Source organism: Oscarella lobularis, chromosome 7 (genome assembly GCF_947507565.1).
Source record: "Oscarella lobularis chromosome 7, ooOscLobu1.1, whole genome shotgun sequence".
NCBI classification, from domain to species: Eukaryota; Metazoa; Porifera; class Homoscleromorpha; order Homosclerophorida; family Oscarellidae; genus Oscarella; species Oscarella lobularis.
In genome coordinates this window covers 696171-707639 of record NC_089181.1, presented here as the reverse complement: position 1 = coordinate 707639, position 11469 = coordinate 696171, and the positions used below count along the sequence as shown (strand labels likewise).

The following is an 11469-nucleotide window of genomic DNA, read 5'->3' as shown; positions in this document are numbered from 1 at the left end:
ATTTGATATCAAGCGATACAACAGCACATAGAAATCACGCCACGTGCACGCGCAGAAGAGCGAGAAATACACTGAGCTGACTGCATGCAGATTCCAACTATCTGACAACATGCAACAAACGTAAAACCAGTGCATCTAATAATTGATACCGTCAAGGGGAGCAGCACCAGAGCGATCAGCAACTGGAGAAGGAGACTCACTGGCAATCCAATTTTTCATCCGCACGTCCATCCACAAAAATTCTGAACCGTTCAAAGCATAAATCTTATTATCGTGACCAACCATTGTTATCATTCCCATTGTCGCATGCCTGCCGAACTCACTCCACTCACCAGTTCTAGTGTCCATCTGAGAAACTGATCCGTCACAGTTAAAGCTGAAGAAGGAGTGACCCAAAGTGACGAAAGATTCTCTGATGAAATTCCCGTAGTCACCACGCACAAATAGCTCAACCCATTTATCCACGACAGGGTCATACTTGAGATGTACAAGACCGGGGAAGTTCTGAAAAGCAAGCGCGTGAAGCATCCCGTCTACGTGAAGCATCTTTTCCACAACGACAGAGTTTAGTTCTGGAGCACTAATAAATTGCCACTTATCCAGCTGTGGGTCGTAACTTTCTGCGGACATAGCATGGTCAATTTTTCCATTTCCACAAGCGTATATCCTTCCACCCATTTCAACGCAAAATTCACCGGATCGACTCACACCCATAGGTGACACGTCAATCCAACGCTTCGATTCAGAATCGTAGCGTTCAACGAAATTACACCGCTTGGGCAGCTCAAAGGACTCACTCGTGCCAACAAACTGTAACCCACCGACTGCGTAGAGACTTCCAGACGCGTTCACGACAGCCAATGCATAACGAGAATGATTGAGTGAAGGAAACGCTTTCCACGAGTCATGAATAGGAGAGTAGGAGTTTGCATAAGCGACGGCGTGATCATCAGAGTGATGCTTGCAGTGACAAGATCCGCCCGCTGCAACTAGGACAGCGGGACTGCCACTGCGGTAAGGAGGAATTTCGGTATCTCCTACATCTTCTGAGTTGTGTGACGATGCCTTCACTGTTTCCTCTGACGGTAGTTTGAGATTGAGAAGAGGCCATCTGACGCAGTTTTGCAGCAACGTTGCTTCTGCGTTGGCGGGTGGCTCGGCCTGCTTGCCAACCCATTTCTTCACCAACTCAATAACCTGTTCCTCAGAATCGACAACAAGTTCGTCCATAGCCAAGATATTGGCAAAATCATCGAACGACAAAGCCATTAGACCGTCGTCGATTTCGGCCAGGCTCAGAACGTTGTACGCGACGCATCGATTGGCGATCCTTCTCAATAACGAACAATCGTATTCTTGAGCAGTCTTAGCCCAACTGATACAGTTCGATGGGTCGATGCGATAAATGAGAATTTCCTCGCAGCAATACACGACTTCAGTGAATTGAAATTGATGAGCGGCTAAGAACAGCGCGTCGACGTTGGAATCGTCGACGCTGATTTCTCCCGTGTACGCGTAGTCGACGAGGGAGCGGAGGGCCCCCACTTCCGTGTCGGCCAATCGAACGACCGATTCGCGACTTTCTAGCATTCCGCTTGAAAACATCGCTCGAAAATAGGGACTGGCTGCGGCGAGGACGACTCGGTGAGCCGATACGGTGACGTCGGTGCCGTCGACGGACAGAACGACGTCGCACAGCTCCCTGTCAGCGCGCATTGCGCTCATCACCGATAGGCTAGCCGTTGCGAAGTCGCTTGTCCGTATCCGAGCCTTTTCCGTCATCGTTCTGAGTCGTTTCCCGCTTCGTCGATTATCCGGGAATGTCGCGAAAGATACTCTTCACGCTTTTCGCCGCGATTCTCGCCGCTACGGGCGACGACGTCGGACCTAATAGTCGAAGTAGCTTCGAACGAGGCGAGATCTTTGGATCTTGGATCGCGTCCCTGCTCGTTTCGTGCGCGATGCTCATTCCCGTGACCGTGGCGTTTCTCTGCGTGAACTGGATGGGACGAATGTACTTCATTCACAATTGAGTCACCGGCAGGAGTCGGTGGAGTGAAAATTTTCATGCAGACTTCTACAGTGTCCTTGCATGATCAAAAGGAGATATTCGCAAGAGCATATTGTCTGGCAGAAGTTTCTCATTATAAATCTTTGTTGCAAACAAGTGAAAGTGATCTGACACTGAATAGAGGCATAGCTCTTGTAGTGTAGGAGGATTTAATTCTTCTAATCCAGCCTATAAATAAATAAATAAATAAAGTTACAGAATTCGCCGTGCTTACTCGCACAACGCGGAGAGCTCGCTTTGCAAACTCTTTTACTTGATCGTCTTTACCCCAGCAAGAACACTGAAGCCAGCCGAACCGACCTCCGGTTTCTTTCCTAGCTAGCTCCAAATTATCAGCCGCAATTAGCAAACCGATTAGCAAGGCGGCAGCGAGCCTTCGACATACGGGATGAACAGCGAGCAGCTGAGCCAAGACAGGATCGAGTGAAAAATAGAATACTCGACGCTCAATTTCAACCCAAGAGTTATTGTTTGGAAATTAGAGAGAAAAAATATTATGCATGGCAACGAACTGTATAAGAGACGTTGCATACCCTTTCTGCTTTCGGTTGTTCACGTAGTTTACTCAGCCAATGGTCAATGGGAAGTAGTAATGATTCCAAGTTAAACTCTGTCAGAATCTTGTCCGCCTGCCGGTTTTGAATTCGGTCGCGATGGCGCCTCTCTTGCACTCGAAAGCAAAGTGACGACAGAGCGCCGTACAGACGAAATATTTCGTAGGTGTAAGGAAGAGTAGCACCATAACGATTATAATAGGCATCGAGTATTTTAGTTATTATTCCGGAATTGATGACGTCATCTACGGAGCTGGAAGACTCGCAAAGACGAGACAAACAATGGCCGAGTAAAGTGGGAGGCACGTCGCCAGGTTTATTCACAAATTCACAATAGTCTTTCGCCAGATAGCCAAGGCAATCATCACGAATCGCAAGTGCCTAATAAATTAAACTATGCATACAGTATGTACCAAACAGCGACAGCAAACCTGAGCTTCAGCATCACGTAGAACATTTCCCAAAGCCCCATATGCCCAATATAGCGCACTCGACGAACTCGGAGACCAAATAATCCCAGCGAGTGCGTCGAGAATTCCATCTCTCAGAAAGGGTTTAACCCTACTTGGCACAGCCGACAGAGAAGCGAGCAAATGCCCTATAAACACGCGAACGTTCCCCCACCAGAATAGTCGAGGCGGCGCTCTCGGTTTGGGCAATCGAAGGATAGCGAAGCAAAGAGGCACGCCGCCGAGACGCATAAAATAGTCGATATTGTACGAGTTCTCCGGAAGGAACCAGTCGTCGGTGAAAATATTAAAATGGTATGTCCCATTCTCGGGGATGACGTCACCGCGGAGTTCGTCTACTATGGCTTCGATGACGCTCTTGTTCTTGCCGTATTTCTCGTCTTTCGTCTCGGCGAGAACGGCGTCGATCTGACGAGCTGGCATCCAATGCGGATTCGCGCCGTATTCGCGATAGAGAGCCGCGTTTCGGCGACGTACGCTCTCCGATCGGCCCACCACGGGCTCGTCGATTCGTCGTCCTGTTCGCTGTAGGCGCCTCGATGCGCTTCATCTCGCTTTCGAAGACGCCGAACGATTCCTTGAATCGGCGCTTGAGTTCGGACATTATTTATCTATCTAGTCGCGTGACCTGTTCTGTGTTCCGCATGCGCATGCGTCCCTGTTTCTCATCCGTTCTCATTCATCCATTCATCATGGTGGTAGTTCTTCTTTTGTTTTTGCTGCTCGATCACCGACTGGCATTCGGCCATCCTCCGCTCACTCGTCTCGAACCCTTCGAGCTGGGTCACGAGCGCACGATAGCGCTTCCCGAAATCCCATCTCGCTCCGTCTCCATCAAAACACTCAACGTCGATCCACCCATATTCGCAATCGAGAACTTCTTGCTACCGAACGAGTGCCAACACATCATCCGACTCGCACAGAACGCCGGTCTCGAAACTAGCCAGGCGGGCGAACCCGTAAACGATGACGTCACCATGGAAGACTCCGACTACGAGGAGGCGTGGAAAGCGTGGGACACCGACGGCGACGCGCAGCTAACGCGCGCCGAAATCGTCGACGGCATGCGCGAATTCACGCAGACCGTTCTCACGGAAGACGACGTCGAACGAATGTTCAACGAACTCGGCATGGACGAAAACGGCGACGGAACGTTGGACTTCGACGAGTTCAAGAACGCGAATATAAACGATATGGACGGATTTCTCGACGACGTCGAAGAGTCGAGACCTGTATTTAAGACTCGATACAGTCGGCAGGCGTGGCTGAATCAGGGCGGTCAAGACGTCGACGTCGTGCTGGAGACGTTACGAGAGCGACTCCTACATGTGACCGGTTTGCCTCGAGTCGTCGTGGAGACGAGCGAAAGTTTACAGGTCGTGCACTACGATCATCGCGGACACTATCATTGTCATATGGACAGCGATCACTATTCGCCGTCCGATAACATGACGTGTTGTCATTTCGATAGGAGAGACGAAACGCTTGGGAATGGGAGACGCTGCGCGTTGTGTCGATACTTGACTCTGCTCTATTATCTCAATGATGTGACGCTTGGTGGAGCGACGGCGTTTCCGTTTGCTCACGCCAATGCAACGTTTCAGGACTCGGGTCCCGAGTTCCAACGGCTTTGTAATTTGAGCGCTCAGTGCGATAGCGGCGTCGTCGTGACGCCCAAGATGGGTACGGCCGTTCTGTGGTACAGTCATCGTCTCGACGACGGGGGACAGATTGGGGAAATTGACTTGAGAACGTATCACGGCGGTTGCGACGTGCTCGACGGAGAAAAATGGATTGCAAATAATTGGATTGATGTTGATGCCACCGAGAATTTTTATACGCGTTCTGAACGCTCGGATTCTGAGTATGATACTCAGACGCATTCCGAATTGTAATAGGAATATAATCACTCTGAACTAGGCTGAAGAATCAGCTCCCCCGCACCAATAGTAGAAAGCTTGGTACCAACCACCTACTGTACCAGTGTGTACAATCACGTGTCAGCCATACGTAGGCGTGACCGCGAGCATGGACGCCCCATTCTGCGTCGCTCTGTGTCTTCTCTTCGCTGCGCCTCGCTTCTATGCAGCGGAGAAGAAGAACATCCTTTTTCTAGTTGCTGACGACATGAAACCGGAACTGGGAAGCTATGACGACCCGCTCTATCCCGTTTATCCGCACATCCGATCGCCTAATTTGGACAAACTGGCCGCGAAGAGTTTGGTTTTGCGTCGAGCATACGTTCAGCAAGCGGTCTGCTCGCCAAGTCGCGCTTCCCTGCTCACAGGACGTCGTCCAGACACGACTCACGTCTACGATCTCACGACCTACTTCCGAACGGTCGGCGGCAATTTCACAACCATTCCACAATACTTCAAAGAGCATAATTACAAATCGGTCGGAATGGGAAAAATTTTTCACGTAATTTGTTACGTTAATTAATTAAATAACAAATATTTCACATTTATTATTTTAGCCGGGGCAGGCGGCTGGTAACAATGATCCCATATCGTGGTCTGTTCCGTATTATCTCGCGGACAATTCTCACTGGCACCGATTTGGTCAAAGGCATAGTTGGTTTCCTATTACCCAACCAATGCAGAACAGGAATCCCCTTGAAGATGACCAAATTCTCGCGCAGGCTGTCAAGACTCTAAAGGAGTTGGCTCCAGCGGCTAAAAGCGGGGAGCAGCCGTTCTTTCTTGCAGTCGGATTTCACAAGCCTCATCTTCCGCTTCTTGCACCTGAGGAATTCTTTGATCTGTATCCACTAGAGAATATCAGTCTTCCGAAGAATGATTACGCTCCCGTGGGAATGCCGGACATTGCTTGGTCGAACTATTTAGAGCTCAGGAATTATGACGACATAGCTCAGTTGAATGCAAGTGGACAAATCAATACGACTCTACCCAATGAAACTGTCAAGAACCTTAGAAGGGCTTACTATGCTTGCGTAAGCTACATCGATTCTCTAATTGGACAAGTCCTCAAGGAGTTGGAAAATTTGGGTCTGGCTGACAACACTATCATTTCATTCTTTGGTGATCATGGATGGCATTTGGGAGGTAAAGAGTGCAGTAACGATTATAATAATGATGATGATCCATGTCTCTGCTATAGATCACGGAGAATGGTAGGTACCTTTAGAGATGGTTTACTAGAGTTCTCCACATGTCGTTTGTATAGGTGCAAGAACACCAACTTTGAAAGCGCCACACGCGCTCCGCTCATGCTTCACATTCCTGGACAAACGACTCAAGGAATTACAAGTGACGCTTTGACCGAGTTTGTCGACATATTCCCTACGCTCGTCGAAGCTGCTGGTTTTCCTCGTCTCGATCTCTGCCCAGAAGGATTGTCTACTCAAGCGACGCTTTGCAGCGAAGGACAGAGTTTTTTGCCGCTCATCAACGATCCAGCCGGTTCAAATTGGAAAAAGACAGCCTTCTCTCAATTCTTGCGTGGCGGACCTCGTCAAGAGATAATGGGCTACTCAATGAGAACAGACCGGTAGCACGACAAGTGGAGAGATATATAAGAGGCTATTTGGTTTTTTTTTGCCAGGTATCGCTATACGGAATGGGTCAGGTTTAAAGGAGATCCAGACTACGTGCCAGACTGGTCCGTTTCACGTGGAGTCGAGCTCTATGATCACACGATTGATCCGGTACGAATGGAAATTGATTCTGAAGTCACGTAATTACGTTCTATTTATTAGGAAGAGAATATTAATCTTGCCTCGAGAAGCAGCTACAAGAATGTGGTCGACCAACTGAGCAAGGAGCTTCGTGCAGGATGGAGAAGTGCTCTTCCTACTGACGTCACAGTTCCACCCACCGCTGCCATCTCTTCCTTTTCTACTACGAGTCCTACCACAGACTCTGGCGCAATGGAATTGCGCTATTCTGCATTTGCTGCGATTTTTTGTTACTGTTTTAGCAAGTTTTTGAGCATTTTTGGGTGTTAAGTGTACGTGTAAATAATTGATTTGTTTTCCTCAGTAGCGTTTACCTGACGTCATGCGATCGCGCATCTCCTGATACTTTTGCAAGTCGTCTTCTGTTACAGATGGCTGAAGATTGACCAGCGCGTCGCGCAAGTCCTTTTCCAGAACGACGACGTCATCATCACTCACAGATACAGACCGCCCCTCATCTGAAGAAGTAGAGATATTTCCTCAGTTATCTATCTATCTATCTATCTATCTAAGTGCTTTTACCTCTGGCTTCGTCGATTCTTCCTATCTGCCTTTTCATTGCATTGAGCATGGCATCTGACGAGATGGCGTAGAAATCTGCACCGGTCAAATGACCTGGGCAGTCGTCCACAAACGCGTCAGCGTCAAATCCAGCCTCAAAGGAAAATCTAAACGAACCGTCGTAAGACAACACAACTATGAAGCATTCCTCTCCCTGTCTCACTTTCTAGTTAGAGCCTTAAAAACGCCAACTCTCGCTTCGTGGGACTTTGGAACGCCAAGATAGACCAATCGGTCGAATCTTGTAAACAATCAATGAAATCGTTGTCATCATATATGTATGTATCCTTACCGTCCAGGACGAAGTAAAGCGGCGTCGAGTAAATCAGGTCGATTAGTGGCACCAATAACAAATACCTCCTGAGCCTTGTCAAGTCCGTCGAGTTCAGTAAGAAGTTGGGATACCACTCTGAGAAGAAAGATGTCATACAGCGCATTATATATCATATTTATCAAGTTACCTGTCCATAACTCCACCGGAGTCTCCACTCTTGCCTCGACTTGGAGCCAGCGAGTCAAGCTCATCAAAAAATATGACGCAGGGATGAGCATTGCGAGCACGAATGAACACTGGGAACGAAACGGAGATAATCAATTCAATAAAACAAACAGGGAGCGTCCATGGGAATTTTTTACTGCACCTTCTCTAACGTTTTCCTCGCTCTGCCCAACGTACATATTCAAAAGCTCCGGACCTTTTACGCTTTATTAAAAAAAGACATTCTGGGCGTGCACGGAAAGGCTGGTTCAGTGAAATGAAGTCTTACCTTAGGAAATTTAGACCGCATTCAGAAGCAACGGCTTTAGCCAGCAACGTTTTTCCACATCCAGGTGGTCCATACAGTAGAACGCCTAAAAAGAAGACTACTAAAAGGGGCTTATATTTTGTTCCCTTTCTAACCGGATCTTCGAAGTCCTCTTGCAAACCAATCCGGATGAAGCAAGGGTAGTTGAATCGTATCAATAATTTCTCTCTTGGCCTCCTTCAAACCGCCGACGTCAGTCCACGATACGTTGGGTATCTTCATTATAGGAGAATATACAAAACGTATTGAAAAAAAGATTGTCTCTGTACTTTTGGAGCCCCGATAGCGTCTGAGTGAGCCGATTGAATAGCCGCTAACGCCTCGTCGAAATCGGAGCTTCTTATCGACACTCCAGAATCGCGAATTTGCTTCTGAATCTGTCGAGACCACAGTCCAGCCGCCGACTTTGTTTTTTCTTCGAACGATGGAGCACTGGAAAAACCAGACTAAGCGACGATTAGAACTCGTTAAATTAGAGTTCTTTACCTGTCCTTCACTATGCGATTGTACGCGGCTTTAGTCGCGTGAGCGGTCAGAGCACACAGATCGCCAAGAACTAATCCCTGAATTGATTCCCCAGATAAGCAATACAAATAAATTAGCCATTTCTCTGCTTACAGCGGTTCGATGAGCAAGATGAGTCAAAGAGACATCTGAATGTTTTTATAACCCATTTGAATGAAATTCGAATTTTATCTCTTTTACCTTGATGAAGTGCCAAATTTCGGACTAAGTCCTCTAGGAGAGCGTGTCTCTCGTCCAAATTCGGAGCTTCCATAATCACTTCGTGCAAAAAGAGACTATGAATGTCCGGAGATAGCGAAGACGGATGACTCGAGCAGCCTATCACAACAATAGGCCATCGTCTATGATAAAAAAAAAGGAAGCAAGTCACTCCGTTATCATCATACTATGTATTTTATATTACGTATATTTCTCCGTTTCCAAAAACAGTTCTTCCAATACTGTAGCAATGCGAGGCTCTACAAAACAAACGAGATCCATAGCATCCATCCAAAAAGATAAGCACGATACCCACCTTCATTGAATCCAGCTCGATCCTTTCCAAGCACTTCAATGTGCCCAAGAATCAATATGCAAGGTGCCGAAGAAATAGCTAAACAAGAAGACTTCTCTCACCCATCATACATACCACTTAGCCCTCCTTACCATCTACAAACAATCGCTTTAATTTGGTTTCAGTCGCAGCTGGGGTATCACAGCAATATTCATAGCAATTCGCCTTATATATAGATTATTTCTCTATATATTATTCCTTCTCTCTCCTTACTTGAATGCTATGCATGTTTAGAGCACGTGATGCTGCCATAATAGCCGTTGCCATTCCAACGCCAATGGGACCGGTCATGAGTATGCGCGTGTGAATGGGACAGTCGTCCGAACTAAAGAGAGAATGCTCGCGTGGAAGTCGAGCGCATGGAAACAAGGCTTAGCTCTCACAAGTTGACTAGCGAGGGCAATATAATGTACTTCAATTTTGAAACGGCTCTTTGCAAACCGCGTGGCATTGGATCGTGCCAGATATCTAGAACGAATGATTATTAATTAATTATTTAATCCATGCTAAATTTATTTCTTACCAGTTGGTTGTGTGCATTTCCAATTGGGGTATTCGGGCGAACAAAGGAAAGAGTCCAATAGTAAAGGAACGTAACTAGGAATTGAATTCTTATCCTATGAAGGATTCGCTCTGAGTGTACAGTGGCTCTGACTACGTAAGACTTTACTTGAATAACTTTAGTGAATTTCTTATCAACAAAATACGTGGTGAATCCGAGAGTATGTGGAGTCATACTCTGAACTTTAAAAAAGACGAGAGATCTAAGAGCACAAATATAGGAAACCCCTTCCAAAAGTCGTTTTTTTTCTAACTTTGTGCAATATTGAGAATCTGCATAAATAGTCTTCCTTTCTAAAAGACCCAATGACACCAATTAATAAGTAATGACGAGCTTTCACCTTCAAAAGGAATGCAAAATACGTCATTTTCGGACAGCAAACGAGGTTTCGAAAAATAGGCGTCAAAGTTTTCTTGACTTAGGACGGCCTTGGAATTTGGCGAATTGACTCTCATGAGATGCACCTCTTTTGCATGGGGAGGAGCATCGACGGCTAAAAACAACGCCAAAAATTAGTAAAAATTTAATTAATTCATTATTTAACTCACGCGTTCCTCCTCCCACTCGCCGAACAACGTCACTGACTTTCTGCAAAAGAAAAACAAATTTCAAATACATAATAAAAAAAGCCATAGACTCACTTGAACTTTTACTTCAAAATGATCCTCGATAGCCGGAAAATCGATAGTGAGATTAAAGTACAAATACGGACTAATATAAATCGACGAGTCGTCAACGGAATCCGAAGGAAACGACGATCTGACAGAATCGACGGAACTCGTCGACGCACTCCTCGTCGTCTTCTCCGCCGAAAAATCCTTATCGAAACAAAAAACCTGAACGAAATGCTTATTGCTTCCACTCGCTCGAGCGACGGCCGCTCCGAAATCGGTCCGAGGCGTCGGCGTTGTCGTCGCTTCTTCGGTCATCACATTAACGGACACCACTTCCTCGTACTCTTCGTTTTCCACGCTGCGCGTCAAGACGTTTCCCGGTCGCAGAAACGCTTCCTGACGATATTCGCTCGACAGTCGCTTCTTACTCAAATTGCCAGTGTCGTCGTCGTCGTCATTGTCGTATCCCTCTATGGTCATGCTAATGACGATCCATTCTTTCTCTCGTATCTGCAGTCGATCCATCGTCCGTTTGCACACGCCCACGCAATGAAAATCGTCAGCGCCCATTTGAATTGAAACGAGGTATTTTTTCATTGATTTCTCGAAACCGAATATTCGTTTCGGTTTTAGATGATTTCGTTGGAGCGACGATAGTCGATCGCGCGACGCCGCGCGAAACGATACGACGCCGCTCGATTCGACTTCCTCGTCGGGGGGCGTGTCCCGTTGAATAAAAATAACTTGCGTTTTCAAGGCGAGAAGGCCGCGATCGACCGGTTCCGCGTCGATGACGTAAATGTTGCCGAGCTGATTGCATTTGCGCTTCGTTTCGCTCTCCGATCCGGCGTAATCGATCGTCAAACGACGACGAACGTCCGCGGTGACCGACGCTTCCCGGATTACGTGACGTATGGACGAGCAGACGTCTTGCACGTCTTCTTCGGTTGCAATTTGGAGGACGATTTTTGTCAGCTCGACGAGAGCGTTGTCTCGGCGTCGTGAAAGTGTCGCCGTCGCCATGCACGTACGTACGTGAACACGTGACTTCGTCGT

General features: G+C 47.2%; 4 protein-coding genes across 4 annotated transcripts; 2 read left to right on the top strand and 2 right to left on the bottom strand.

Annotated features, from left to right (window-relative positions):
* Positions 1-29: 29 nt before the first annotated feature.
* On the bottom strand, positions 30-4040 carry LOC136189584 (kelch-like protein 20). The gene is made up of 3 exons (XM_065977590.1): positions 3057-4040; positions 2286-3006; positions 30-2239 (listed from the first exon to the last, which is right to left on the bottom strand). Exon 3 carries the CDS (start codon positions 1780-1782, stop codon positions 136-138), a length of 1647 nt encoding a protein of 548 aa, XP_065833662.1. The 5' UTR covers positions 1783-2239; positions 2286-3006; positions 3057-4040; the 3' UTR covers positions 30-135.
* Positions 3725-5016, top strand: LOC136189586 (transmembrane prolyl 4-hydroxylase-like). The gene has a single exon (XM_065977593.1). The coding sequence runs from the start codon at positions 3740-3742 to the stop codon at positions 4988-4990; it is 1251 nt and encodes a 416-aa protein (XP_065833665.1). The 5' UTR covers positions 3725-3739; the 3' UTR covers positions 4991-5016.
* A 3-nt stretch (positions 5017-5019) lies between these two features.
* Positions 5020-7098, top strand: LOC136189583 (iduronate 2-sulfatase-like). The gene is made up of 6 exons (XM_065977589.1): positions 5020-5516; positions 5572-6160; positions 6216-6228; positions 6282-6605; positions 6660-6762; positions 6814-7098. Exons 1-6 carry the CDS (start codon positions 5124-5126, stop codon positions 7060-7062), a joined length of 1671 nt encoding a protein of 556 aa, XP_065833661.1. The 5' UTR covers positions 5020-5123; the 3' UTR covers positions 7063-7098.
* LOC136189581 (peroxisomal ATPase PEX6-like) lies at positions 7059-11465 on the bottom strand. Its single transcript, XM_065977587.1, has 23 exons — positions 10441-11465; positions 10348-10387; positions 10140-10292; positions 10053-10092; positions 9908-10001; positions 9761-9854; positions 9621-9705; positions 9451-9562; positions 9330-9402; positions 9199-9276; positions 9088-9142; positions 8865-9025; positions 8778-8812; positions 8646-8722; positions 8429-8591; positions 8255-8375; positions 8121-8205; positions 7995-8056; positions 7815-7923; positions 7646-7762; positions 7517-7594; positions 7315-7460; positions 7059-7250 (listed from the first exon to the last, which is right to left on the bottom strand). Exons 1-23 carry the CDS (start codon positions 11434-11436, stop codon positions 7093-7095), a joined length of 3132 nt encoding a protein of 1043 aa, XP_065833659.1. The 5' UTR covers positions 11437-11465; the 3' UTR covers positions 7059-7092.
* Positions 11466-11469: the final 4 nt, after the last annotated feature.

What these genes read in the sequence shown, in the direction of transcription:
- LOC136189584 (XM_065977590.1), bottom strand. Translation starts at nt 1,782, where the DNA reads ATGACGGAAAAGGCTCGGATACGGACAAGCGACTTCGCAACGGCTAGC.
- LOC136189583 (XM_065977589.1), top strand. Translation starts at nt 5,124, where the DNA reads ATGGACGCCCCATTCTGCGTCGCTCTGTGTCTTCTCTTCGCTGCGCCT. An exon ending in GAATGGGAAAAATTTTTCAC is followed by an intron (nt 5,517 to 5,571) that starts GTAATTTGTTAC and finishes TTATTATTTTAG; the next exon opens with CCGGGGCAGGCGGCTGGTAA. An exon ending in TACTCAATGAGAACAGACCG is followed by an intron (nt 6,606 to 6,659) that starts GTAGCACGACAA and finishes TTTTTTTGCCAG; the next exon opens with GTATCGCTATACGGAATGGG.
- LOC136189581 (XM_065977587.1), bottom strand. Translation starts at nt 11,436, where the DNA reads ATGGCGACGGCGACACTTTCACGACGCCGAGACAACGCTCTCGTCGAG. An exon ending in AAAGCGATTGTTTGTAGATG is followed by an intron (nt 9,277 to 9,329) that starts GTAAGGAGGGCT and finishes CTTCTTGTTTAG; the next exon opens with CTATTTCTTCGGCACCTTGC. An exon ending in ACGCTATCGGGGCTCCAAAA is followed by an intron (nt 8,376 to 8,428) that starts GTACAGAGACAA and finishes CCTATAATGAAG; the next exon opens with ATACCCAACGTATCGTGGAC.
- LOC136189586 (XM_065977593.1), top strand. Translation starts at nt 3,740, where the DNA reads ATGCGCATGCGTCCCTGTTTCTCATCCGTTCTCATTCATCCATTCATC.